Consider the following 26,114-nt stretch of genomic DNA (forward strand, 5'->3'; position numbering starts at 1 on the left):
CTCTTAACAGATGTCATTTGCAAACATCTCCCATTTAGCAAGTTGCCTTTTAGTTTTGTTGATTGTTTCCTTCATTGTGTGGAAGCTTTTATCTTAATGAAGTCACAATAGTTCATGTTTGCTTTTGTTTCTCTTGCCTCGGGAGATGTATCTAGTAAGAAGCTGCTATCGCCAATGTCAAACAGGTTACTTACTGCCTGTGTTCTCATCTAGGATTTTAATGGTTTCCTGCCTCATATTTAAATCTTTCATCCATTTTGAATTTATTTTTGTGTATGGTGTAAGAAGTGGTCCAGTTTCATTCTTTTGCACGTTGCTGTCCAGTTTTCCCAACACCATTTGTTGAAGAGACTATCTTTTTCCCTTTGGATATTCATTCCTGCTTTGTCGAAGATTAATTGACCATATAGTTGTGGGTTCATTTCTGCGTTTTCTATTCTGTTCCATTGATCTATGTGTCTATTTTTATGCCAGTACCATGGTGTTTTGATTACTACAGCTCTGAAATATAACTTGAAGTCTGAAATTATGATGCCTCCACCTTTGCTTTTCTTTTCCAAGACTGCTTTGGCTACTTGGGGTCTTCTGTGATTCCATACAAATTTTAGGATTGTTTGTTCTAGCTCCGTGAAATATGCTGGTGGTATTTTGATAGGGATTGCATTAAATGTGTAGATTGCTTTGGGTAGTACAGACAGTTTAGCAACATTTGTTCTTCCAATCCATGAGCATGAGATGTTTTTCTATTTCTTTGTGTCATCAATTTCTTTCATCAGTGTTTTATAGTTTTCAGAGGACAGGTCTTCTATCTCTTTGGTTAGATTTATTCCTAGGCATCTCATGGTTTTTGGTGCAATTGTAAATGGGATTGATTTCTTGATTTCTCTTTCTGCTGCTTCATTATTGGTGTAAAGAAATGCAAGAGATTTCTGTACATTGATTGTGTATTCCGCAACTTTACTGAATTTGTGTATCAGTTCTAGCAATTTTTTGGTGGAATTTTTGGATTTTCTATATAGAGTATCATGTCATCTGCAAATAGTGAAAGTTTGACTTCTTCCTTGCCAATTTGGATACTTTTTATTTCTTTGTGTTTTCGATTGTGGCTAGAAATTCCAGTACTATGTTAAATAACAGTGGTGAGAGTGAACATTCCTGTCTTGTTCCTAACCATAGAGGACAAGCTCTCAGTTTTTCCCCTTTGAGGATGATATTAGCTGTGGGTTTTTCATATATAGCCTTTGTTATATTGAGATATGTTTCCTTTAACCCTAGTTTGTTGAGGGTTTTTTTTTTAACATGAATGGGTGTTGTACTTTGTCAAATGCTTTTTCTGAATCTATTGAAAGGATCATATGGTTCTTATCCTTTCTTTTCTTAATGTGGTGTATCATGTTGGTTGATTTGCAAATATTGAACCACCTTGGAAGCCCAGGAATAAATCCTACTAGAAAATGCAAATAGTCTTGATCAAAATGAAGCTGGTGATAATTCTTTTGGAGACTACAAACTGTAAAGAGACACAAGGGAATTTTGGGGGGAGATGGAAATGTTTTATATATCTTGACCCAGGTAATGGTTACATGCATGTACACACAGGTATATTAGTTTCCTATTGATGCTGTAGAACAATTTACCATAGACTTGGTGGCTTAAAAAAAGTACTTACTCTTACAGTTCTGGAGGTAAGAAATCCAAAATCAGTTTCATTGGGCCAAAATCAAGTTGTCAGCCAGGCTACACCTGAACAGCAACAGCCACCTTGTGACCATAAGAGACTACGGGTTTGAATCCATGCCCTTGTCCCTCGAGAGCTGCATTCCTTGACTGTGGCCCCTTCCTCCATTTTCAAAGCCAATAACATAGCATCTTGCTTCAGTTCTCATATTGCCTTGTTTAGGTAGCCCAATCTCCTTCTAGCTACAGAGAAGCTATAGACGGAAACAGAATTTTCCCTCTTTAAAAATACTAGTGGTTAAATTTAGGGCCCACCTAGATGATGCAGAATAATCATCTCAAGACTCTTAATTTAATCATGCCTGCAAAGTCCCTTTTGCCACATAAGGTAACATTCATAGGTTCCAGGGATTAGGACTGTATACCTTTGGGGTCTATAATTTAGCCTACCACAGTAAATACAAATATATCAAGCTGTGCCATTATGATTTGTGTAATTTTCTGTTTGTAAATTATACCTCAGTCAAGCAATGCACATACTCCCAGAAAAGAGATAATGATTTAAGTTCAATCATAGTAATGAATTAAAGACCTACCAGATCTACTCTCTTCCTGCTGAGAGGACCATGGATCTGAGCTGAAAGAGGGGAAAAGCTTCAAGTGTGGGTCTGGAGACAAAAATAAGCTGAAGGCTAGTCCAAAAGTACATTCATTCTGAAGTTTTGCCTTCCCCACAGACACCAACTTTGGCAAGTACATAACTCTCCTGTATGTCCAGCATTAGTTTCAGTCCCACTATGGTCCCTGCAGAGTCTGGGCTTCTGCCTCTAACTGAAAATCCCTGAGAAGGGCAGAGTAACAGCAACTAAAATACAAGCCCCCGGGTCATATACTGGCAAGAAATGGCAAAGGCTAACATAGTTAGCTGTACAAAAGGAATATGGGACAGCTGTCAGCTGTCAGCAGCCACAGTAAGGAGAAGGAGGCAGGGAAGGCCCAGCCCTCTGAGCCACAGCCATAGCCATCCCCTGAGGAATGAGGGTTGAGGGCTGGCATCTATGGATAGATACTGAAGACCAGCCAACTCTATGGGGAGGTGGAGGCAGGGTAGGGTCCTGTATCCCCAGAGTTTGGAGGTTCTGTCTCTACATTCTCTATGTCCACAAAGCCTGGACCTGGCCCCTATGAGAAGGACAGCCAAGAAAGGAAGATTACTATTGCTGCTGCCACTATGGGGGTCCTGGCAGCTGTAGGACAGAAATATCTCTAATTCCACGAGTGGTCATACGAGGCAAGTGAAGCTGCTTAGAGCGTATAACACGGACTTAGTTGGATTGGGGAGACTCAAAAACTGAGGGGGAAGGTTTACGTTAGGTGGGGGTGATACAAATGTCAATTGCCTATTCCCTCCACATGCAACATCCTTTCCGGAGAACCTGCTCCTGGGCCAAGAATCTTTTGATACCTTCCTCTCCAACAAGAAAAGTTCAAGGCTCACAAACATGTGCACACACAGCTCAATACACTCAACCTCCCCTCCCCAATCACCACCCCCACTTACAGGAGATTGACTCCTGCTGTGCACATAAGCTGGGATAATCAAGGCTTCTGAACAGTATGCTTCAAGAGTCCTAAGTCCCACGTGGTGTGGGGCTGGGAAAGGGGCACTCTTTCCCAAACTTTTGGCTTTTGTGTGGCCTATAATAACTGATCAAGAGATACAGAAACACTAGTGTGTGACACAACACTCTCCTTTCAGAATCACAAAGGCCTATACTTTGAGTCCTCCTATTTCTATCCCTCACCATGCTTTTCCTTTAATGTCTCTGACTCCCCTCTGATCCCAGTCCTCAGGTTCAATGCCTCATAAAGCCAAAACTCTGTAGTTCTTCTTCACAAGTTCCCCTGACTTTAACACCAGATTCAACACCTACCCCCACCTTGTCCCAGCAGCAAGAACTTGCTAATCTTTAGCCACTAATCTTTTAGTCTTTAATCTGCTTTCCAAATTCTTGGCACCTGAGCTATTTATAAAGAAGTATTTTATGCCCCCCTCCCATAACTCTATTCTTCTTCGCTGACCCCCACCAATCTAAACTCAAAGGACCTTAAGTATAAGAGGCTGAGGAGGCGAGCATAGCAACCAGACCTGGAGACGGATGTGAGCTTCATCTCTCTCCCAAGGTAACAGTCCAAAGTCCTCTATTTCTAGCCTGTACTAGGTCCCATATCCCTTGCCTTTAGCATCCCCATTAATATATCAAGGAGCACTTTTCTTGACACAGCTAGCAGGCACTTGGGCTGAAAACCCTGTGAGAGACCTCTGGAATCTCCCTTAAGCTCACCCCTCAGGCCATACCTAATATGCATCAAAGAGAAGCACTAGACAGACATCTCCCTCTCTCTCAGGGTCCCTACTCCAAGGCCTAGCACCTGGGGACGTGGATGGGGATAAGACTGGGAAAATTAGGGAAAGGTGAAGAGAGTGATGAACAGATTCAAGGAAGGCTTTCAACCTCCATGGAAGTTTCTGCCAAGAGCATGAGGACACCAACCCCTTCTCTCCCACACCTTTCTCCTCTCTTAGCTGAGAGTTAAGGCCACCATGAGGTGAACTCAGGCTCAGAATCCACTGCAGGAGCAAAAGCAGACAGAATCCATTTTTCTTCATTCATTCATTCATTTATTCATGTATCTAACAAACATATCTTGACACCTACTGTGTGTTAGGTGATGTCCAGCCTCATCCAGTCGAATTTTCCTCATACTTGTCTGGATGGAGGCCTCTCTTGAGCCCCCTTCCAGACAAGTTTCTTCTCAATGAAGGTGCTCAAGAGTGCTCCAGCTATCCCAGGAAGCCTTGCTCCTTCTGGAGAATAGGCAATATGGTTAGTCAACAATTTGTAAAAATTGTTTTTTTTCCCCCAGTGTCTGGGTGGGTGAGAGTATGACTGAATAAATAACCTTGGCAGGAGGGAGAATATAGGGCACTTGATGGTGGTGAGGCATGTATTTAAGGAGGAAAGGTTACACCACACTAGGTGTGTCTGGATGGTATCCCAGAGTGGGGCAAGAATAGGGACCAAATGAATGAGCCTTCCTCCTCTTTCCCTCTTCTCAGAAAAGGCTCAACATCAACTCCATGGCCAACATGTCAAGGTAAGTAAGAACTCCTTCTAATTCTCTGATTCTGTGACTTGTCCCCTACCCAAATCCAAGTATTTGCCTTTGGGGTAGTGGAGTCTCCAACTTTTCCCCAACTTATAGCTTGAATTCTACTCCAATTTGCACCATTTCATGTTCCTTGGGCCTCTTCTAATCCTAGGAACATTTCCCTTTTTCTCCCCCACTTCCCTTTCTTTTCTCTCCCTTCTTCTCTTCCCTTCTCTCCCAATGACCATCCCTATTTTCTTCCTGATTTTCTTTTTATAGGGTGTATAAGAAGACCTGCTCCAATGGGAAGGTGAGAGAACCTGGCCTAGCTGGGGAAATGAGGGGGCAAAAGGGATAGTTGGGTACATCCTTCAAGGTCTCAGGGGGAAATCCACTCAAAGATGATTATGGGGGGCGCGTGGGTGGCTCAGTTGGTTGAGCATCTGACTTTGGCTCAGGTCATGATCTCACAGCTCATGAGTTTGGGCTCTGCATCGGGCTCACAGAGCTCACTCACTTCAGATCCTCTGTCCCCCTCTCTCTCTGCCCCTCCCCAACTTGCATTCTGTCTCTCAAAAATAAAATAAAACAAACAAACAAAAAAGATGACTAAGAGAATAACATGCAGAGTTGTTCCACAACAGCTTGCCATCTACCTGGGGAAACGGGACTTCGTGGACCATGTGGACATGGTGGATCCCATTGGTCAGTGAGTCCAAAGAGGGAACGATCCTTGGAAGAAGGGGAATGGGAGCCAGGGACTAAAAGAAAGACAAAAAGAGGGGCGTGCAGAAGATAAGGCCGATTAAAGGGAAAAATGGGAGGAAGTATTTCAGAGATTGATTCTGTTTCATAGTCTAAGGATTTTTCCTGACCAGGGTGCTGTTTTTCCTTCTCTACACAGATGGTGTAGTCCTGGTTGATCCTGATTACTTAAAAGGTCGAAAGAGTAAGTAAAAATTCTTTTGGCCTTTGTATGTGCCAGGGACCCCCAACTGAAATGTCACACACACACCAGACAAGTAACCTGAGTGAGTAGACTGGGCAAGTAGACTAGAGGGGTATAAGAAAACCAAAAAGTGGTTGGAACTGTGGATGCCTCATCTGGTGGGGGCTAACAACTGGGGATTTTTGCCCAGTGTGGCCAAATTTTCTGATTGTTGGAAAAGAACTGGAAATAAAGCTCAGAATAAGACCTTCAGAGGCCCAAATCCTAAACAGATGATGGTACCTCTTCCCCAAGTAATATTCAAAATAGAAATAGAAATAGATTTCTAAACCAGAAATAAAATCTTATTTTTCAAAATTACACAGAATTGACATGTGTGCTGGACTTAAAATAGTTTCTTTCTAAAATTTCTGATTTTCTTTATTATTGTCAGCAGTACTATTGCTTCATTGTTAAAATGAACATGGGCATACACTGGCTATGGAAATATCCAGTATTCCAGAAATCCATATTTTTATGCAAATTTCCTAATTTTCAAATGTTGGCAACTAACTAAAAGATTTTTAAAGGCCTGGATAGATCAAAAAATGTTATTTTTTCTTAGGCTGGATATGACCCTCATATTGCCATTTTGCAACTTCTGGTATTATCTTCCCACCTCTTCTGTGGAAGGAAACCCCCTATCTTTTCTGTTAAAAAAAAATCCCAAGAAACAGAGAAAACAATAACTCTAGCAAGTAACAACAAGAGACATTACTATGGCCACAGTACTATAGATCAAGATTCCATTGAAATATTTTCTCATTTCTTTTTAAAATAATTTTTACTCTTTGATCCAATTAGATTGAAAATTGGGTTTGACTTGAAAAAAGCTCAGAACAAATTGATGAATACTAGTTCAAACATAACCTTTAAGATATTATGAGATAGGGGCACCTAGGTGGCTCAGTCAGGTAAGCACAGCTCAGGTCATGATTTCATGGTTTGTGTGCGCTGGCCCCTGCATTGGGCTCAATGCTGACAGTGTGGACAAAGCCACTAGGGATTCTCTGTCTCTCTGCCTCTCCCTCACTCCTTCTCTCTCTGAAAAATAAACAAACATAATAAACAAACAAACAGTGTGGATAAGCAGTTCAGCCAGTTTTTTTTTTTTTTAATTTTTTTTTTTAACGTTTTATTTAGTTTTGAGACAGGGAGAGACAGAGCATGAACAGGGGAGGGTCAGAGAGAAGGAGACACAGAATCTGAAACAGGCTCCAGGCTCTGAGCTGTCAGCACAGAGCCCGACGTGGGGCTCGAACTCACGGACCGCGAGATCATGACCTGAGCCGAAGTCGGCCGCTTAACCGACTGAGCCACCCAGGTGCCCCAGTTCAGCCAGTTTTAAATATCAGAGGAATTCTGGGGAATAACCAGTAAATTAACCAACTTGTGTAAGACTCTCAATTACTCTGTATTTCTAAAACCTAAGTCATTTTTCACATTCCTAGCACATCTTCAGAATAACCTACAGGAAGAAATGTTTAGTTTAAAAAATACATGTTGATCTAGAAATAAGATGTGTTTTTTTCCTTTTATTTGCATCATTTTTATGTCCTTTAGTAGAGTTTTACATTATTATTCATTTAAGCTGTGTATATTTCTCTTTTTTAATGTTTATTCATTTCTGAGAGAGAGAGAGAGAGAGAGAGAGAGAGAGAGAGAGAGAGAGAGAGAGAGAGCACAAGCAGGAGAGGAGCAGAGAGAGAGGGAGACACAGAATCCGAGGCAGGCTCCCAGCTCTGAGCTTTCAGCACAGAGCCTGACCCAGGGCTCAAACTCTAAAACCGTGAGATCGTGACCTGAGCCTAAGTCCGCAACCCAACTGACTGAGCCACCCAGGCGCCCGAAGTTGTGTATATTTCTTAAGTTTGTTCCTTAGCTATTTTATGTTTTTTCTACTTTTTTGAAGATAATTTTATCTGCATCATATTTTTTTTTTAATAATTTAAGTTTATGTATTCATTTTGAGAGAGACAGAGCACGAGCTGGGGAGGGCCAGAGAGATAAATATAGAGAGAGAGAATCCCAAGCAGGCTCTGCAGAATCAGCACAGAGCCCGACATGCTGAAACCCACGAAACTGTGAGATCATCACCTGAGCCGAAATCAAGAGTCGGATGCTTAACCGACTGAGCCACCCAGGTGCCCCATATTTGCATCACATTTTCTGACATTTTTTTCTATCAAGTTCCATTTGTTGATGTAAAACATGCTTACACTGTACTACTGAGTGATAAAGGCCAGTGGTAGGGCAGCATATGTGCTTGTGTGAAAGATATGTTGTTTATCAAAAATCTATGTGGGATCTCTCTGTATTATTTCTTACAACTGCATGTGAATCTACAATGATCTCAGGTAAAAACTTCAATTTCAAAAAGGCAATGAGGAAGAAGTCATAAATAGCTAAGGTACCCTTATGTTTAATTATAGAAACAAATTTGGGAACCAAGTACAAGAATTTTTTTAATTTTTTTATTTTTGAGAGAGAGACAGGCAGAGTAAGAGTGGGGGAGGAGCAGATAGAGGAGACACAGAATCCAAACAGGCTCCAGGCTCTGAGCTGTCAGTGCAGAGTCTGACATGGGGCTTGAACCCACAAACCATGAGATCATGACCTGAGCAGAAGTCAGACACTACTGACTGAGCCACCCAGGCACCCCACAAGTGCAAGAGATATTAACAGCAGTTATCTCTGGAATATAATGTATGATGGCAGAGCTTTGATTTTTTTGTTTGTAGTTTCTGATTTTCACACAATTAATACGTATTATTTGTAAAATAAACCCAAACATAAGTAACTTTAGAATAGATGTTGAATTTTTAAAAATGAAAACAAGCTATTTTCTAGCACGAAAAAAGGATGATCCTAAACTGTTGAAGAACCAGGAAGGATGAGGGGGGTGATGCCCTCCCCACTTGCAAACAGGGGGATGTGCCAATAACAATTCATCTGCTTACCGCCCTCACCTCGGGCTATTACATACATACCTTCTGCCTCACCCCTCCTGATCTTTTTCTGTCTTATTCCTCATCTTCATTTCCTCCCTCCCCACGCTTCCTTCCAGCCACCTCTTTTCCTCTCCTTCTCATCTTCTCTGTCTTTTCCTTTCCTTTTTTCCTTCTTTCCTTTTCCTTTTCTTTCTCTCCCTCTTTTTAAATTTTTTTTTAATGTTTATTTCCTTTCGAGAGAGAGAGAGAGAGAGAGAGAGAGAGCGCGAGACAGAGTGCAAGGTGGAGAGGAGCAGAGAGAGGGGGAGACACAGAATCCGAAGCAGGCTCCAGGCTCTGAGCTGTCAACACAGAGCCTGATGCAGAGCTCGAACCCACAAATCGCAAGATCGTGACCTGAGCTGAACTCAGACGCTTAACTAACTGAGCCACTCAGGTGCCCCACTTTCTCTCCCTCTTTAATTGGCTGTAATTGACAACCAAGGGGGGAATTTGTCATATCTTTTGAAAATTGTTAAGTATGTCTCCATTGTAGAAAAATTAAAAAGTACAGATGAAGTAAAAAGAGACTGCAATCCTGTCACTCAAAGATTATCACTAATAATATTTTAGCTCCTATTCATTCATAGTTTCCGTGCAAAAATAGCTATATTTTTATTTAATAGACTATATTATAAATATTTTCTAATCTTCTTTTTCACCTATGTCAATGTATTGCATGGGGGGTACCATAATATATTTAGCCAACCTTCAATCATTGGACATTTTTTGCCATTATAAATAACCCTGTAAAATATATACTTCGTGTGTGTGTATGTGTGTGTGTGTGTGTGTGTGTACACAAACATATATATGTCCTTTGTATTGGTCCAATCATTTCTTTAGATTAAATGCCTAGAGAAGAAAACAATGGCCGAAGGGCATTCAGACATTTTTAAAGATTTCTACTGCCAAACTGCCTTACAAAATCAATTGTTTATCAACTGACTCTCCCTCCTGCAGTACATGAGACTGCCCATTGCCCCAGTCCTTATAAACGCTACCATTATCATTACTCTCAGTCCTCATTGTATCTTTTGAATATAGATTCCTTTTCCTTGTGCTTAATTTTAGAAGCAGATAATCTGGCTGTTCAGTAGATATTTTGATCTCTTAAAAATACTGAATTAAGTTGCTTTCTACTAGTGTGTGGCTGTTGGTAGTTTTCTTTCCTTTGGGTCAGGGCTCCTGATAGAAGTAAGATTCCAAACCCCTGTTTTACATCTTTTCTTCCCTCAATCTCTATCACCCTGTCCTTGGACAGGTAGCCCTCTGTACCCCATCCCACTCTTCATTGAAGCCCTCATAGTTCATTGAAGCAGCTATTTTCCCCTAATTTTAGGCATCAGCTGCAAAGCATGAGTTCACTTATAACTGTTCAATTTCTGCCAATATTCCCATGATCATCATCATCATTCAAATCTATAATTACAATTTCCAAAGTGATTTCTCATACATCAACTCCTCACATTAATTCCTATGAGTTAGATTGGGCATGCACAAGCGTGGGCATTGGAGTCAAAAGGCCTGGGTTGAAATCCTGGGCTGTCACTTAATGGCTCTGAGCTCATTGTCTCTACCTGTAAAGCAGAGATAATAATACCTCAGAGGATTGTTGCAAAGGCTAAAGAACATATGGAGAGCTTGTAGTGCAATCCTGTTATTGACAGGTGAAATAACTGAGGCTCAGAGAACTCAAGGGATTTGTACAAGTCATATTCAAGCCCAGATAGTCTGACCCTAGAATTATGTAATAAATACCCTGTACCCACCACCTAGCTTTAAAAAAGAACTACAGAAACTGGTCTCCCATGTGTCCTTCCTTAATCCCATTCCCCTTCCTCCTCTCCTCCGTCCTCCTCTCCTCCTCCCCGGGAATCACTATCTCGCATTTGGTGTTTATTATTCCTCTGATGTTCCTATACTTCTACTTAATAGTTATGTATCTGTGAGAAGCTCTGGTATTGCTCGATTGCTCTACATGCTTTTAAACTTTATATACACAATATCAGATTATGCATATCATTCTGAAACTAGCTTTTTTTTTATACTCAATAGTTTTTGAGACTTACCCACGTTAATACATGGAGTGCTAGTTCACTTATTTTAAGCTCAGCTTAGCATTCTATTATAGGAACACACCATAACTGTATTACCCATTCTTTCATTGACTGATTGATAGATATTGAAATTATTTCCGATTTTATGCTATGGCAAATACTGATGCAAATACATTCTCATATGTATCTCCTCATAAATATGAGCAAGAGTTCCTCTAAATTCTTCTTAGGTCATAATATACAAGCAGATTGAGTTTTACTGGATAGTGCCAGTTTTCCAAAGTTGTTGTACTAATATATACTCAGACCAGGAGTGTGCAATGAACTCCTGTTGCTCCACTTGTTCACCAACACTTCGTATTGGCAGACTTTCAAATTTTTTCACAGTCTTATGTGTGTGAAATGTTATCTTATTGTGGTTTTAGTTTGCATTTATCTGATTACTGATGAGACTGGACATGTTTTCCTGTCTTATCGGCCATTCTATTTTGTGCTTCTGCAAAGAGCTTATTCATATTCTTTGCACACTCCTATATTGGTATTTTTCAATTATTGATTTGAGGGAGTTCTTTATGTATCACAAATGTGAAGCTTTTTTATTGAAGTATAGTTGACACACAGTGTTACATTAGTTTCAGGTTAGGAATGCTAAACTTTTGTTTGTTATATATGTTGCAAATATTTTCTCCCAGGCTTTTGCTTGTTTCAGTATTTATAAAGACTCTTAATGAAAAGAAGTTTGAAAATTTACTGTAGTCAAATGTATTTATCCTTTTCTTCATGGCCATATGGTTTCAATCATACTACATTGTCTCTCCATGTCTTCCTATGAGCCATTTAAGAACTTCCTTTCTCCCTCAGGCATGACAGTTCACTCTCTTTTCCTCCTTTGCCTGCAGTGTTTGTCATGTTGACATGTGCCTTTCGCTATGGCCATGATGACTTGGACGTGATCGGTCTGACATTCCGCAAAGATCTGTATGTACAGGTGCAGCAAGTGTTCCCACCTGAGCCCACCAGCACCCAGGGGCCCCTCACAGTACTACAGGAGCGACTGCTGCAAAAGTTGGGGGACAATGCCTACCCCTTTACCCTGCAGGTACTGGCCCCCAAATCCTGGGCAAGGTTTCCAGGGAATGTTAAGAGAGGAAGCTACAGAAGGAAAACAAAGTGGGGGGGGGGATCCCTATTTCTTCTGTTTGCTGACCTCCTTCTGATCCCCTAGATGGTTGTTAACCTGCCCTGTTCGGTGACACTGCAGCCAGGTCCCGAAGATGCGGGAAAGGTGAGGTCTGGGTTCTGAGAAAGAGGGATAGTCAGTGCTAGGATGAAGGACAGAGGGACAAATGAAAAAGACTGGCAAAATGGACAGCTAAGGGATGGGGTCAGGCATTTCCTTATAGACCCAAGAGGAAAGGATAGGCAGTGTTAGAAGTGAGTTCTCTTGGCCCCTTCACCTTTGCAGGCCTGTGGGATTGACTTTGAAGTGAAGAGCTTCTGTGCTGAAAACGTGGAGGAGAAAATCTCCAAGAGGTAGTCTTTGGTCCTCTCCAGAGTCCCTGCCTGTGCCAGGAAACAGATCTTGATCTCAGGACAGAAACAGCCCAGCTTCTAACCTCCATAGTACCATCGCCACCAACTCAGATGTCCAGCTCCGATCCCCCTCTGACTTCTCTTCTTTGCTCCAGGGCAGTAAACTGACTTTTCTGTAAAGGGCCAAAAAATAAACGCTTAGGCTTTTTGAGCCCTATGGTTTCTGTTTCTGTTACAACTACTCAACTCTGCCATTGGAGTGTGAAAGGCAGCCATAGATAGTATGTAAATGAATGAGCCGGGCTGTCTTCTGATACTTTATTTATAGACACTAAAATTTGAATTTTATATGATTTCCACATGCCATGAAATATTATCATTCTTTTGATTTTTTTTCAACCATTTAAAAGTGCAATCACCGTTCTCAGCCTTGGGCTATACAAAAACAGGTCAGATTTGGCCAGTGAGCCATAGTCTGCTGACCCACGGTCTAGATGTCAACACTGAGGGTCTACTGGAATTCTCTGAGGGAGGTTTTACCTCACCTCCACCCCAACCCCAAGCCAGGAATGGGCCATGGGGTTGGCATGGAGCTCTATGAGTCCCAGAGATGTTCTGGCTGACCTCTTGGCCTCTCTTCAGAGACTCTGTGCGGCTGGTGGTTCGAAAAGTACAGTTTGCACCCCTGGAACCAGGCCCTGGTCCCTGTGCCCAGACCGTCCGCCACTTCCTTTTGTCATCTCAGCCCCTACAACTCCAGGCCTGGATGGACAGGGAGGTTTGTGACCCCCCCACTTCCTACCCCCTACCCTGCAAGCCCTCTGAAACCCTGATTCTTCACTGATTTCCTACTTGGGTAGACAGAGATGGAAGCCAGGGTGGCAATAGTGCTAAGGAAACAGAATTCTAGGTCTTGATCTGGGTGTTCTCCCTCCAACCTCATGATGAGCCTCTCCTCCTGCTCCAGGTTCACTACCATGGCAAACCCATCTCTGTCAATGTTTCTATCAACAACTGCACCAACAAGGTCATCAAAAAAATCAAGATTTCAGGTGAGTTTCTTTTCCTATCCCTCTGCACCTGGTCCATAATCCACACATCTTTTTTCCAAAATCCTGCCTCACCTATCCAGGCTGCATTTATCTAGACTTTCCCTTTAATGAAGGCTTATCAAAATACATATCTTTGTCCATAAGCATATCTTAGTACATCATGCATAGTGTAGCCATGAATAAGGTCACATCTGAGGGTGGTGAGTTGGGACCTTGAGGATGACTAACTGATTATAGTCATGTGCTTTTCCTGGCTGTTCAGTCGACCAGATCACAGACGTTGTCCTGTATTCCCTAGACAAGTACACCAAGACCGTGTTCATTCAGGAGTTCACGTGAGCTGGCACTGGGGCTGGGGTCAGAGAGCCAAGGGGTGGGTTGGTGGGAAAAGGGTCAGGGACTGGAAGCAAAGAAGGGGGTTCAGGAAAGAAGGAAGAGGGTAAGAGCCCAGGACTGAGGAAGGTCAACGTGAGGGCTGATGTAGAGAAAGGGAGGGATTCCCAGGAGAACTAGAGGGAGGATACCCATAACAGGACCATCAAAATGCTGAGAGAGGTCAAGGGCATAAGGATTTCCCACCAGAGCAAATTGTTCCCCCTCTGCACAGTCAGGCATGCCAGCTCTCCTGGATACTCCAGTAGGTTTGTGGAATTGTGCAAGATACTCTTGGGAATGAAAGTACATGTAATTGGCAAGCCTAGTCTAAGTTCTTTTCTTCTTCTCCTTTTAAAGGGAGACTATAGCTGCTAACTCCAACTTCTCTAAGAGCTTCGCAGTAACCCCACTCCTGGCTGCCAACTGCCAGAAACAGGGCCTGGCACTGGATGGCAAACTCAAGCATGGTGATACTAATCTGGCCTCTAGCACAATGTAAGCTCAAATGTAATTACCAGCCTCCATTTTCTATCTGTGACCCATTCTGCATGCCATGTATACAGTTCTGAGGTTTCACCTGCAATGAAGTCTACCTATTTCTTTTTAAGTGGCTCTAGGCCAGTGTTCAGAGATCCCTGCAGGCTTGAGGGCCAAGAATAAGCTAAATAATGTCCATGGGACCAATGCCAGGCTTAGGTCACAGACAGCAAGAAAGGAAAGAGAGGAAAATTCTTTGTGTTGTCTAATATTTCACAGCTCACAAAGTCTTATATATATACTATATCTTTGTAAGAATCCCATTAAAGTAGGCTGGATATGTGTTCTTATTCTATTTTACACTTAAGGACCCTGAGGCTCAGAGAGACGAAAGGACTTGTCCAAACTTGCACAGCTAATAAGTGGCAGAGTTGGAAAGGATTCTACTATGTGTCATCTGGCTGTAGCGCCATGATCTCTAGAGTGGCTACTCTCTAGTGAAGACAGAAATGGAGTGAAAAGGCTAGGAGCTGAGAAATGAAGGAGGAAAAGGGCCAAAGAAGGAGAATGATATAATAGGAATTGATAGAATTCTATCCAATTATTCATTTGGCCCTATACCTTTAGAAGCCCTAGGGTTAGATGTGTCTTCCACCAAAAGCCATCTGCCACCATCTGACAAGTGCTCATCATCCCCTGCCCCTCTCCATGCCTTATCAATCTTATAACTATAGATTGTCATTGCTAGACCGACCCTTAGAAATCATCCAAACAGCATTATTTTATAGATAAAGGATCAGTATTCCAGAGCCATGAAGAGACTTTCCCAATATCATACAGTTTTCTGTGTCTTACTTTCCAATCAGTGAGCTTTCACTGAGTACCTGTTACATGCTCATTCCTATGCTAGGTAATATGGGAGGATATATAGAAGTTTTAGATATGCTCTGCCTTCAGTCAATTTATGGCCCAGATGGGGAACAAAGAGGAATGCAAAAGCAATCGAAAGGTTAAATGATAGCACACATGGCTCAGATTAGAAATTCAACAGAAGTTAAAAGAAGACACCATAGCTGGAGTGGGCTTCCCGGAGAAGACTAAATGAGCTAGATATTAAGGCATGCGCAGGATCTAGATAGCAACAGAGGAAGGAAAGAGCATTCCAGATTGGGAACACAGCATGGGCAAAGGCCAGAAAGGTGGGAATCTGCATGGCATGTTCTGAGTATGGAGAGAGGTTGGGTCTGCTCAGCTTGTATCCCAGGTGTTAGGGAGTTAGGGCAGAAAAGGTTAAAGAGGCTGAGTGGGGCCCGTTTGTTAAGGGTCGTGAAAGCCAAGCAGAAAGTAGTTATATTCAGAGATGTTGGTTCTTGAGCAGAGGGTGACATGGTAAAACTGGATGGAAGGAGCAGAAATGTGATTTCCATGAGTAGGAGAGATTAGAGCATGGGAGGCCTGTTAGAAAAGGTGCACAGGAAGGGACTGAGGGACTGAATAAATTACGCCCCCCCCCCCCCCCCCCCCCCCCCCCCCCCCCCCCCCGCTTAACAAACACACAAAAACGAATACTACCACCAGTCTTCATTCCAGTCTTCAACCTGGAATGAACAAGGAGCTGCTGGGGATCCTGGTGTCCTACAAAGTGAGAGTCAACTTGATGGTGTCTGGTGGAGGGTGAGTGAGGGGTCAGGGTCTGTCTAGGCAGGGGCTGGGGAGCCACCTTTGTGGGGAGCCAATCAAGCTGTTCCCCAGACCAGTTTCCCAAACCTGTGAGCTCAGTGAGCAAGCCACCTTCCCTTCTGGAAGCCCATTCTGCGGCTGGGTCGGCCTTTTGATCCCTTATCCCCCGGTAAACCTAGGTTGCCACTTTCATTTCCAGCTGCTAATTTTAGGGTGTCATTCTACCCTCAGCATCCTAGGCGACCTGATCACCAGGTAAGAGATGCTATGGGGAAGCCATGGGGAGAGGGGCCTGGGGGCAAGAATGGGAGACTAAAAGAGTGCCAAGGGAGTGTCTGAGGACATCCCAGGACCAGAAAACTGAGGGAGGGAGGTTCAGAGAGTTGCCTTGGGGGAGATCCATAACTCTCCCTTGGAATCCTCCCAGCGATGTTGGTGTGGAGCTGCCCCTGATCCTGATGCATCCAAAGCCATCACATGGTGAGTGATGGGTGGGACTCATAGGAGTGGTGGTCCTGAGTGTTGGGGACCAAGCAGTTCTGATCTCTTGAATCAAGGACTGGCAGTTTGGGTAGAGACTATATAGCAATAGGCAGGTTGGGTTCCTAGGTTTTCAGGGTGTGTGTGTGTGTTGGGGGGGGTAGAGAGGAGAGGGTTAAAAAAGGAGGGGGAAGAGAAACACTTCTTCACTCTACTGAAGAACCCCACATCAGCTTCAACTCCATTTTCCTCTCCCCACTCCATGCTTGCTACAGAGGGTGCTAGGTAAGGTAATGTGAGGCCTGGATGCCCCATCCCCCTTTCCCCATTGCCACCCTCCATTTTATGACGATGGAAATGTTAAAAAGCTTCCCTGGAGTGTTGCTTTCAATACTGTGCAGTGCAAACATATGGTCTAGCTTCGTGTCATAGTTCAGTGCTTTTCATACGCCCTCCACCCCTTGCTCTTTTCAGAATCGTCCTTCCCCCCTCATCCTTTCCTTTTTTCTTTTTCCTCCCCCACCCCCTCGCCCTTACTTCTTCGATCCCTTCCTTCCTTCTGACCCTCCATTTTTATTTCCCCTCCAGCGCTCTAGAGGGTGGGTGGGGAGGGACTTTTGTGTTTGGAAGGTTGGGGAGGGAACTTAGGGAAACAAGCTAGAGTGGTTAGCTCTGGAGAGGGGGCTGAGGATCTGAGCTGGGAAGCAGGGAAGGGATCACAAAAAAGGAGTGAACGTGGACGATGCCCAACAAGTTGTTCCTAACCCTCCATTCCATTCTTCTGCTTTGCAAGCTCTGAGGACATAGTCATCGAGGAGTTCGCTCGTCAGGAGCACCGTGGGGAGGAGAGCCAGGAGGCTTTGGCGGCGGAGGGGGATGAGGGAAGCTGAGCACCAAGCTCTGGTGCCTCTGTGTGGGAGCCCTACTGTAACGCTCTAATAAATCAGCTTGTCCAAGACATACCTGGCGATATCTTTGGTATTTCCTTCTCCGGGAGGGTAACGGCACTAGAGAACAGCACTTTCTGCCCCTGTCAGTGAGTAGGTTACTCGGTAGCGTGTGCTTTTCCCCTAAAAGACCCCCGACTTTCCTCTGCCAAGGCTACCCACCCTCCGTGGGTCCTTCAATTCTCCCTCAGGGCCCTGGCCATCCCTACCCCAGCGCTACCACTGCAGCACCCTACTACCTCACTGGTGATCACCGACCTCTACTCCCGGAGCCCTGAGCCGCAAGAGCTGTGGGCGTGGCCATGCTCCCAGGCCCTAGGCAGCGCCTAAGGCAAAGACCAGCGGTTGGACTGAGAGCGCTGTATGATCTCTCTCACCACCCTCGCAGGCGAGGCCCACAGGGAAGCCAGAGGCTTCTCCTGGAAACCACTGAGACAGTCTCTGCACAAATCTGGGGGAGCAGAGAAGGGAGGGGGGTATCTGGTTGGGCTTTGGAGATCGAGAGGTGTGACGGTACTGTACGGTATGGAGCGTGGGGGAGAGTCAGGGAAACCAATTTCCTCCTCCTGGCTCAGGGTGATGGTTGGCCTACTTACCTACCACACAGTGGGGAGGATACCGCTCATCCTCCCCACTAGGGGCATGTACTACATACAGCTTCAACTGCGCCTGCCAGGTGAGCTCACCACCAAGGCATCACTCAATACATTTTTAAATGTTTATTTATTTCTAGAGACAGAGAGAGAGCGCAAGTGGGGTTGGGACGGAGACAGGAAGACAAAAGTCTCAAGCAGGCTCCAGGGTCTGAGCTGTCAGTACAGAGCCAGATGTGGGGCTCCAACTGTGAGATCCTGACCTGAGCTGAAGTCGGAAGCCTAACCGACTGAGCCACCCAGGTGCCCCTCACACAATACATTTTTGCCTACTCCTCAGCCAGTTCACCTAGGGAATCTTCTCAGTTATCTATTGTAAGCACTGAGAAGCTGAGCCAGGACAACCTTCTCAAGGGCCATTCTCCACTTCTGGTTCTGAGACTACCTGGTATTGGAAGTAGAGGGGTGGAGTATCTGATTCTCATTTGCAGACAATCATTGGAATTGATTTCCTGTCTAAGATCAAGTACTTGGGAGGACAAATAGTGAATGTTTACTCTCATACCACTAACCTCAACCTCTTACGCCTATTCATAACAGTAGAGTAGCACCAGCCTAGATTATCTGTGGATAAAGAAGGGGAAGACAAGGGGCATCTGTGTGGCTTAGTTGATTAAGCATCCTGCTCTTGACTTTGGCTCAGGTCATGATCTTGTTTCATGGGTTAGAGGCCCACGTCCAGCTCTGCACTGACAGCTCAAAGCTTGCTTGGGATTCTCTCTCTGCCCCTCTCCCACTCATGCGCTCTGTATCTCTCTTAAAAAATAAACTTAAAAAAATTAAGGGGAAGAAAAATATGAAGCTTCCCCAAATTACCAAACCCTGCTTTGTTTTCTCTGCCTTCATCTAATCTCCACCTGTAACAAAATCCAAGAGACTTTGAATCCTTAAATCTGCTGCTCTATAGGGTCTTCCTTAATCAAAACAGTATATTGAGATTAGACCTGTGCAAGGATGGTAGGCCACTTGGTTTGTGGCCATAGCAGCCACCTTTAAGGGACCTTGTTCCCTTGGTTCTTTTTATTTTTCCTTTATTAAGTTCTAGCCTTTAAAAAGCAAGTGTCTTTCCTTTCTAGACATTTTCTTATGCAGGTTCAGCTGCTGCTATGGGACACAGCTGGACAGGAGTGCTCTTGAAGCCTAAATTCCTAGCTACATACATGGTTCGACTATGGCTGTGGCTGTCTAGGACATCACGACTGTTATGGCATGTTTTATTTGAAAAAGGGATTGAGGGAAACAATAGGAAGGTAAGACTAGCAGAGTGGAAGTGCAAGAACATTATTCTCTCTAAACCTTTACTAAGTGTTTCAACTCTCCGCAACAGTCTTGTAGACATCAATGCTTTAAAGGAGACACATAAGTGGGTACAAGATGTATGCACAGAAAGAGATGATGACATCATCATCGTGTTAGTGGCTAACATTGATCTGAACAACAAAAGGTAAGGTATAACTACAACTTCTGGCACACCTAGGGTTCCATCTCTATGGGGAGGGTCTACTGTGCTGTATTGACATGGAAGGAGTTACCAGTTTCAGGGACCAGAAAGATGATGGGTTGAAGGCTTCTATGGTTCCTGTCCTGGGGAGGCATCATTATACCTCAGAAGGATCTATCCGTATCCACTTTGAGTTACCACTTACTGCTATCTGGTCCCTTACATCAGTTCTCATTTGTCCAGACAAATCTCTGCAGACAATGGGAAGGAAAAATCCAGAGACCTCAATGGGATGTTTGACACCAGTGCCAAAACTGGTAACAACGTAAAATATGTAATACCCATTTCCCTTTATAATATTTCTGTTGCACTCTTAGCTCTAGCTAACCCCCCCCCCCCCCCCCCCCCCCCCCCCCCCCCCCCACTGCTTACTCTTTTGGATAACCTTGGCTTGTCCTATCCTGGGGTTGGTATAAGGGTCATTTTCCCATCATGCAGTACAAAGTCCTGGGATTGTCTCTGAACCTGGATTTTCACATACACACACATAGCTATTCTAGCACATGGCTTCTGCCCTCCTATCTAGAATTCATTTCCACTGAAGGAAGAGGAGTATCCTTTCTCCCAGCTTTGCTGGGACAGGGAGTATAAAGCAGAGAAGGCAAACCCTTTGCTGAATTGATTGCCAGGCCTGACTATTTAAGGGAAAATGGGACTAACCAAAAGTAGCTCCCTGGTTTGCCTTCAAGCAACAGATTTAAGATCAGAATTCCTCTTCTGGGTCTCCTAGCAGCTTCCCTGGGAATAGTTGAGATTTGACCCCAGTCACATTACTCTTACCTTAACACACACCTCAGTGGTTGAAATCCAACTGGAGCCCTCCATGGAGTCAGGCATCAAAATCTATTGCTCCTTTTCATAACTTAGTCTCTGCCTAATTTGATTAATTTATTGCATTTGGGCTTCCCAGTAATCCATCCCTGCCCCTCATACTTACAGTTTAAATACCTGGATACTTACTAAGCTTTCATACAATTCCTGAACTTAGGAGCACAACAAACCCTGAATGGTGCCTTGGTGGTTCAGTCGGTTGAGCGTCCTACTCTTGATTTTAGCTACGGTCATGATCCCAGTGTTATGGGATCAAGCCCCACATCAGGCTCCACGCTGAGCATGAAGCCTGCTTGAGATTCTCTCTCTCTTCCTCTCTCCCATTTCCCCCGCTCATGCTCTCTCTTTCTCTAAAATTAAAACAAAACAAAACCCCTGAAAATGCTATCATTCTTTCTTGACTGCTTCTTGCAGCTATGGGGTGGAAAGTTCTTGCAGGGCCCAGGAACCCCACCTTACTTTCTCTTACTGCTCAAAGATATCTATAGGGGATGCAGGTCTACAACAGCTGGGATACCTCAAAGGCCAATACAGTTCATTCCCCACTGTTTTCTTATCTACACCCTCAATAAATGACTGGTCCTTTTGCCTCAGCCTGTTATTGCTCATGTCTTCTCCACACTATACCTGTACCTTTACAATGCAACTACATCATGCTAGTGTACCAACAAAGAACCATTCCAAGTATCTCAAAGTGAGAACCAATTTAGGGCAGAAGGCTTTTTGCCTCTTAGGCTCATGGCACCTTGCTGGGACTTTTTACCACGTTTACCACACTTCTTAGATGAGTTGTCTTAAAACCTGTTCACCACAGAGGCACCTGGATGGCTCAGTTGGTTAAGCGTCCGACTTCAGCTCAGGTCATTTTCTCACCGCTGGTGAGTTTGAGCCCCATGTTGGGCTCTGCGCTGACAGCTCAGAGCCTGGAGCCTGCTTCCAGTTCTGTGTCTCCTTCTCTCTCTGCCCCTCTCCCACTCATGCTCTGTCTCTTTCTCTCAAAAATAAATAAACGGTAAAAAAAAAAACCCATTCACCACAGAGAGAGTCAGGGAGAGTCTTGGACCTCAACATTCAGTAGACTCACTCAGCCAATATGCCTTTGTGCAAGTATCTGAGCCTCCAGTTTTTCAGATGGCCACTGGGGGGCAGCACAGCAAATAGGAGCATAGACTAGGAGTGGGATTTCGGAGGAAGCAGACAGCTAATAATTCTACCTTCAGTTCTACTCATTAGAATGTTGCTACTTGACAATAGCGCATAGTAAAGCTGAGATGGGATTTATAGAACAAGCCAGAAACTCCTCATAGAGATACACTATTTAGGACTGTTTCCATATTTGAAGATTTAAAAATTCAGATTTCCAAGTTCCACCTCAGATCAACAAAAATCACTCCCAAGGGAAGGGCCTGGAAATACATAATTAAGCTTCCCAGGCTTCTTTCAAGGCAAATTTGGGACTTTCATTATGGGGTACTTCACCCCATATCTCATTAGAAAACTTTGTTCTGAATGGGTATTTTAAACATGCCAACGGAAACGGCATAAGGTGTGGCCTGGAATCTCTAACAACGGACTGGCAACAAAGAACATGGCAGGTTATTTGGGGGCTGGAGTAAAGAAGACAAGGAGGTCAACAGTACCATTCAACCTACAAGGTGGAAATTGGGAACCAATTTCTTACTGCTGTCCCTGAAAGCAATGCATCCAAACCTCCCCCTTCATTTGTGTACCAGATCCAAGAATCTGGGGAAGGAGAAGATAATGACATTAATACCATCCTCAGCAGAGAAACGTCCAAAGCTCAAGAGGGAAGGGGTGCTGCTTCCTCCAGTACCCCTAACCCTATACCATTCCTCAGTTACACTGAAGGTAAGGTTTCCGGGCCTCTCTAATGGACTGGCCAGATAGAGATGTTTGTGAAGTAGGTATAGTGTTGCTGTTACTTGCATTGGTTTTCCTCTCTTTGGAAGAACTTTTGTTTTGGACTCAATAGCATTGCAAACCCAGTCAGTATCATCCAAAAGTCAAACCAGCATTTCCTCAGCATTGCCTTTTACTTTTTTTGGCAGAGGATGGGGCAGGGGGAACAGTCCCAGGGAATCTCCAGAGTGTATGAGACTGGTAGTGCAAGGATGGGATGAGATGGCCAGGTAGATGGGGTGGAAGGCCCCCGAGATTCTTTTTTCTTTTGGTTTCTATATGCTAATGAAAACGATATGACTTATGCATAATTGTCTCGCACATGGTATTCAATAAATGTCAGTTGCCTTTTCTAGTGGGATTCTCCACAGGCTATACCTAGGTATCATCATCCTTCTTTCAGGGAATGAAGCTTATCTGGAACACTAGGGAACAAAAACTGCAATACAGTTTGGGTAATGCAGATGGCTAGCTGGTTTGGGGCAGGGCGTCATTGTGTCCCCATCCTCCCCACTCTGCTCTGCCAGGGTGGGGCCAAGACTACAGTTTCCCAAGAGGCTTCCCTGAGGCCTAGTCAGCTTATCCTAGAAGATTCAATGTGGAGGGCTATGGGCTGCAACTCTCTAGTGCACAGTCCTCTCTTTTTGGCGATGATAATCTGAGGAAAAGAAGAAAGGAAAGGAAGGAACGAGTAGGTTATTTATAGGCCTGAGCTCCCAAGTCCCCTTCCCCAACTTGTGGGGCCTTTAGTAATCAGCATTTAAAGAGTTCCTACCCAGGGCCCTGCCAGGTAAGTAAAAAAGAGAGTGGCACTTACTGTAAGGAAAGAAGCGGACACGCATGCTGATTTCGCGGGCTGTCTTCAGTATCTCAACAGCCTGGAAGGAACACAGCAGCTTGTACAAATGAAGAGATATGACCCAGGACAGTATCATAACAGGAGAAAGTTGGCCACTCCAACCTTCTGGGTCACTAATAGCTGCTTCTTCCTAGTATACTTCATCAGCAGAGATTCCTTCCTTTTTTAAAAGTTTATTTATTTTAAGAGAGAGAAAGCGTGAGTAGGAGATGGGTAGAGAGAGAGAGAGAGAGAGAGAGAGAGAGAGAGAGAGAGAAAAGAATCCCAAGCAGGCTCCACACTGTCTGCACAGAACCCAACACAGGGCTCAAACTCACGAACCGCGATATCACGACCCATGCCGAAGTCGGATGCTTAACCGACTGAGCCACCCAGGCACCCCAGCAGAGCTTCCTTCTGATCAAGTTACAGATCAGTCTAATCCTGTCCAACCTTCCTACTGGGGATGGCTTCTTGCCTCACCACAGCACAAATGCTGTGCTCACCTTGCTGTGCTCAATATCTTGGAAATCCACATCATTCACAGCTAGGACTTGGTCCCCTTCCTGAAGTCCTGCTCGATGTGCATCAGAGTCAGGAATTACCTGTTTGTTGGTAAGGAGAGAATATGTAAGATTGAGGTGACATCATTTCAAAGGCTGTAATTAAAATTAAGTGCTCTTCAAATGTAAGGTGCTATTGTTTTTGTGTGTGTGACAGTGTAGGGAAACAGAGGGTTTGCTGGGTGAGAAGTTTTAAATGGGAAAGGGTGTCCCCATTATGCACCTTCTGTAAGTCTACTGAATCATCCTTCTCCCAGGCTTTAGGACATCAGGATTCTGCATTCTGATAACTTTAACAAAGGGAAGTAGCAATATGGTCGCTTACCAGGCACACATACCTTGGAGATAAAGATGCCTAGCTGGGAGGCCTTTCCTCCTCGGATATTAAATCCCAACTGTAAGGGCACAAAAAGGAGAGGTGACTCAATATAGACCACAAACACAAAAACATCTAATAGCGTAACTATACATGATAGCTCGGCTTACGTGTTCCTTCCTCAGAGAGAAGTCGAAGTTGTGGAAGTGGTATCTCAGATTTTCTGCCCATTAGAAAGTTTCCTTACCTCCCTACCAGATTTACCATCCATCTCCTCAACCACTGTCAACTTCTGGGCCTGGTACAGACAGAGCTAGCCTGGAATAAGACTCAACTGTTCCATAAGCTCACCTGAGCTCCAGGGGGCTTCTTCAGTGTGACGATTCGGGGAAGAAACTGGGTCAACTCATTGTTGTAGTCTGGGTGGTATACCCTCTGCAAGACATAGCAACCACAGAAATCTTACTACCAGCCTTAGATTTTACACTCACCTTCATCTTGAATATAAATGTATCACCCTGAAGTCAGGAAAAGGTGTGGTCATGGACTCAGTTTTAAGTAAAACAGATAACACTGTCTAAATGGGTAGATGGATAGCACAGGGAAATGTCAACAGCCCAGTAGCTCCCCATCTCTTTACCTTGACAAGATAGAAACTAAGGCTCTGAATTTCCAGAATTCTCTGGTGTGAATGAACTGTGACAGGACAATAACATAAGAAGTCCCCAATGGGCCCAGTTGCTCAGAATCCAACTTCTGGGTCCCCTGGCTACAACAAAGGCTAGAATTCACTCTCCACTGAGCTTTTTTCTAACCCCAGCATCCTGCCTTTCATATATCATCTCATGCCCAAAGGGATAAACCCCCTACTCAAGCATTCCCACCTCATGAGGAGGAATCCATGCCGGGGGATTCTCATAAGCAGGCAGGAAAACCACCGGGTAGTCATCATAAGGAATCCGGCTGTCCATCTCCAGCAAAGCCCTGAATGGAAGGAAGGGTGACTCAAAGCTGATAAAAACGGTTCAAAAAGCAGGGGCACTTGGGTGTCTCAGTCAATTAAGCTTCCCACTTTGGCTCAGATCACGACCTCATGGTTTGAGTTCGAGCCCCGCGTTGGGCTCTGTGCTGACAGCTCAGAGCCTGGAGCCTGCTTCGGATTCTGTGTCTCCCTCTCTCTGTCTCTGCTCCTCCCCCGCTTGTGCTCTCTCTTGTTCTCAGAAACGAATAAACATTAAAAAAAAAAGCTTCAAATCCGTCCCAAGGCTGTTGGTCTATGCACTCAGCCCACTTCTAAGTGATAAAGATTGAGAGATAGAAAGAAGAAAAAAGATGGAAGAAAACTTTTAATTTTGCTTAAGATCTGGATGCCAAGCAACTGGTTAGGTAATCCATAGAGATGATCTCCTTTCTCACAACAATACTGCAAATAAATGTTACCATCTTCATTCTAGAGAACAGGAAATCGGGAGCATCTAAAAAGATCTGTCTATTCTCGGAGTCCAAGGGAGGGCTGACTCCAACTGTCCACAGGGGCTCGGGGCAGGGCACCGCCCCCACATTCTCTACATGTGATCAGTAATGGTGGGGGTCCCCAGATCGAGCCTTCCTTCATCACCAGCCACCTCCCAGGTCCCCGCCCCGCATCCTGCCTGAGTCTCACGCACACGACGCGCAAACGCCGTACCACTTCACCCACCCGCAGGCCTCCGGGACTTCAGCCTCCGCTCGCCGCCAATTCACTCTGGAAGCCGGAAGCGGATGCTCAGATGGGTCGCAAAGGGCGGGATCAGGGTGCGGCGCGCAGGCCCGCCCCTTCCCAACGCGTCTTCCTGCGCGCGCCGACGTGTGTGCTGTGCCCGCAAGCTGTCTGTGCTTCGATTGGCTGGCGTCTCAGGGACCGATTTGAAACTTGGCGGTTAAAGCTCCGGCTGAGATAGGGCGGCGGGAGATCGGGGAAGGGACGTTTAGTTTGGTGAGTGAAGGGGGCACACCTTAGCTCAGGATCTGCCTTTCCTGGTACCGTGGGGCTTTGGTTCTTTGTCGTCATCTCCGCCGGGGGCTTTCCTTTTCATTTTAG

The 26,114-nt window shown here is 44.5% G+C and overlaps 2 protein-coding genes across 21 annotated transcripts; one reads left to right on the forward strand and one right to left on the reverse strand.

The window, feature by feature from the left end:
* Window positions 1–1,153: 1,153 nt before the first annotated feature.
* Window positions 1,154–25,863, reverse strand: PDZD11 (PDZ domain containing 11). Of its 11 annotated transcripts, none has more exons than XR_002152599.3 (10): window positions 25,722–25,825; window positions 24,919–25,018; window positions 24,386–24,469; window positions 24,057–24,113; window positions 23,662–23,760; window positions 23,135–23,195; window positions 5,487–5,591; window positions 4,398–4,546; window positions 2,274–2,314; window positions 1,154–1,510 (listed from the first exon to the last, which is right to left on the reverse strand). XR_002152599.3 is itself a non-coding variant. In XM_019823932.3 (9 exons), exons 2-8 carry the CDS (start codon window positions 25,003–25,005, stop codon window positions 4,440–4,442), a joined length of 600 nt encoding a protein of 199 aa, XP_019679491.1. In that variant the 5' UTR covers window positions 25,006–25,018; window positions 25,734–25,863; the 3' UTR covers window positions 1,160–1,510; window positions 4,398–4,439. The 11 variants fall into 11 exon arrangements, 7 of the variants coding, with proteins under 7 accessions (XP_019679491.1, XP_011290088.1, XP_011290092.1 ...); XR_002152600.3 differs by having other exon boundaries at window positions 25,702–25,795; XR_002152598.3 differs by having other exon boundaries at window positions 1,159–1,510; window positions 25,734–25,863.
* ARR3 (arrestin 3) lies at window positions 3,476–17,427 on the forward strand. Of its 10 annotated transcripts, none has more exons than XM_019823921.3 (18): window positions 3,481–3,861; window positions 4,504–4,565; window positions 4,799–4,836; window positions 5,110–5,140; window positions 5,475–5,535; window positions 5,735–5,779; window positions 11,768–11,967; window positions 12,094–12,153; window positions 12,334–12,401; window positions 13,044–13,179; window positions 13,369–13,453; window positions 13,716–13,788; window positions 14,186–14,323; window positions 15,884–15,979; window positions 16,217–16,240; window positions 16,413–16,465; window positions 16,741–16,750; window positions 17,259–17,427. In XM_019823921.3, exons 2-18 carry the CDS (start codon window positions 4,563–4,565, stop codon window positions 17,353–17,355), a joined length of 1,218 nt encoding a protein of 405 aa, XP_019679480.1. In that variant the 5' UTR covers window positions 3,481–3,861; window positions 4,504–4,562; the 3' UTR covers window positions 17,356–17,427. The 10 variants fall into 10 exon arrangements, with proteins under 10 accessions (XP_019679484.1, XP_019679485.1, XP_044906362.1 ...); XM_019823928.2 differs by having other exon boundaries at window positions 3,482–3,861; window positions 15,884–15,947; XM_011291794.3 differs by having other exon boundaries at window positions 3,731–3,861; window positions 15,896–15,979.
* Window positions 25,864–26,114: the final 251 nt, after the last annotated feature.

Source organism: Felis catus, chromosome X (genome assembly GCF_018350175.1).
Source record: "Felis catus isolate Fca126 chromosome X, F.catus_Fca126_mat1.0, whole genome shotgun sequence".
In the NCBI taxonomy this organism is placed as follows: Eukaryota; Metazoa; Chordata; class Mammalia; order Carnivora; family Felidae; genus Felis; species Felis catus.

Excerpts from the sequence above, each read along its gene's own strand:
- PDZD11 (XM_019823932.3), bottom strand. The coding sequence starts at position 25,005 with ATGGACAGCCGGATTCCTTATGATGACTACCCGGTGGTTTTCCTGCCT. Across the intron at positions 24,114-24,385 it reads AGAAGCCCCCTGGAGCTCAG|TTGGGATTTAATATCCGAGG; the intron begins GTGAGCTTATGG and ends GTGCCCTTACAG. Across the intron at positions 23,196-23,661 it reads AAGATATTGAGCACAGCAAG|GCTGTTGAGATACTGAAGAC; the intron begins GTGAGCACAGCA and ends TGTTCCTTCCAG.
- ARR3 (XM_019823921.3), top strand. Across the intron at positions 5,780-11,767 it reads TTACTTAAAAGGTCGAAAGA|TGTTTGTCATGTTGACATGT; the intron begins GTAAGTAAAAAT and ends CTTTGCCTGCAG. Across the intron at positions 15,980-16,216 it reads TTGATGGTGTCTGGTGGAGG|CATCCTAGGCGACCTGATCA; the intron begins GTGAGTGAGGGG and ends TTCTACCCTCAG.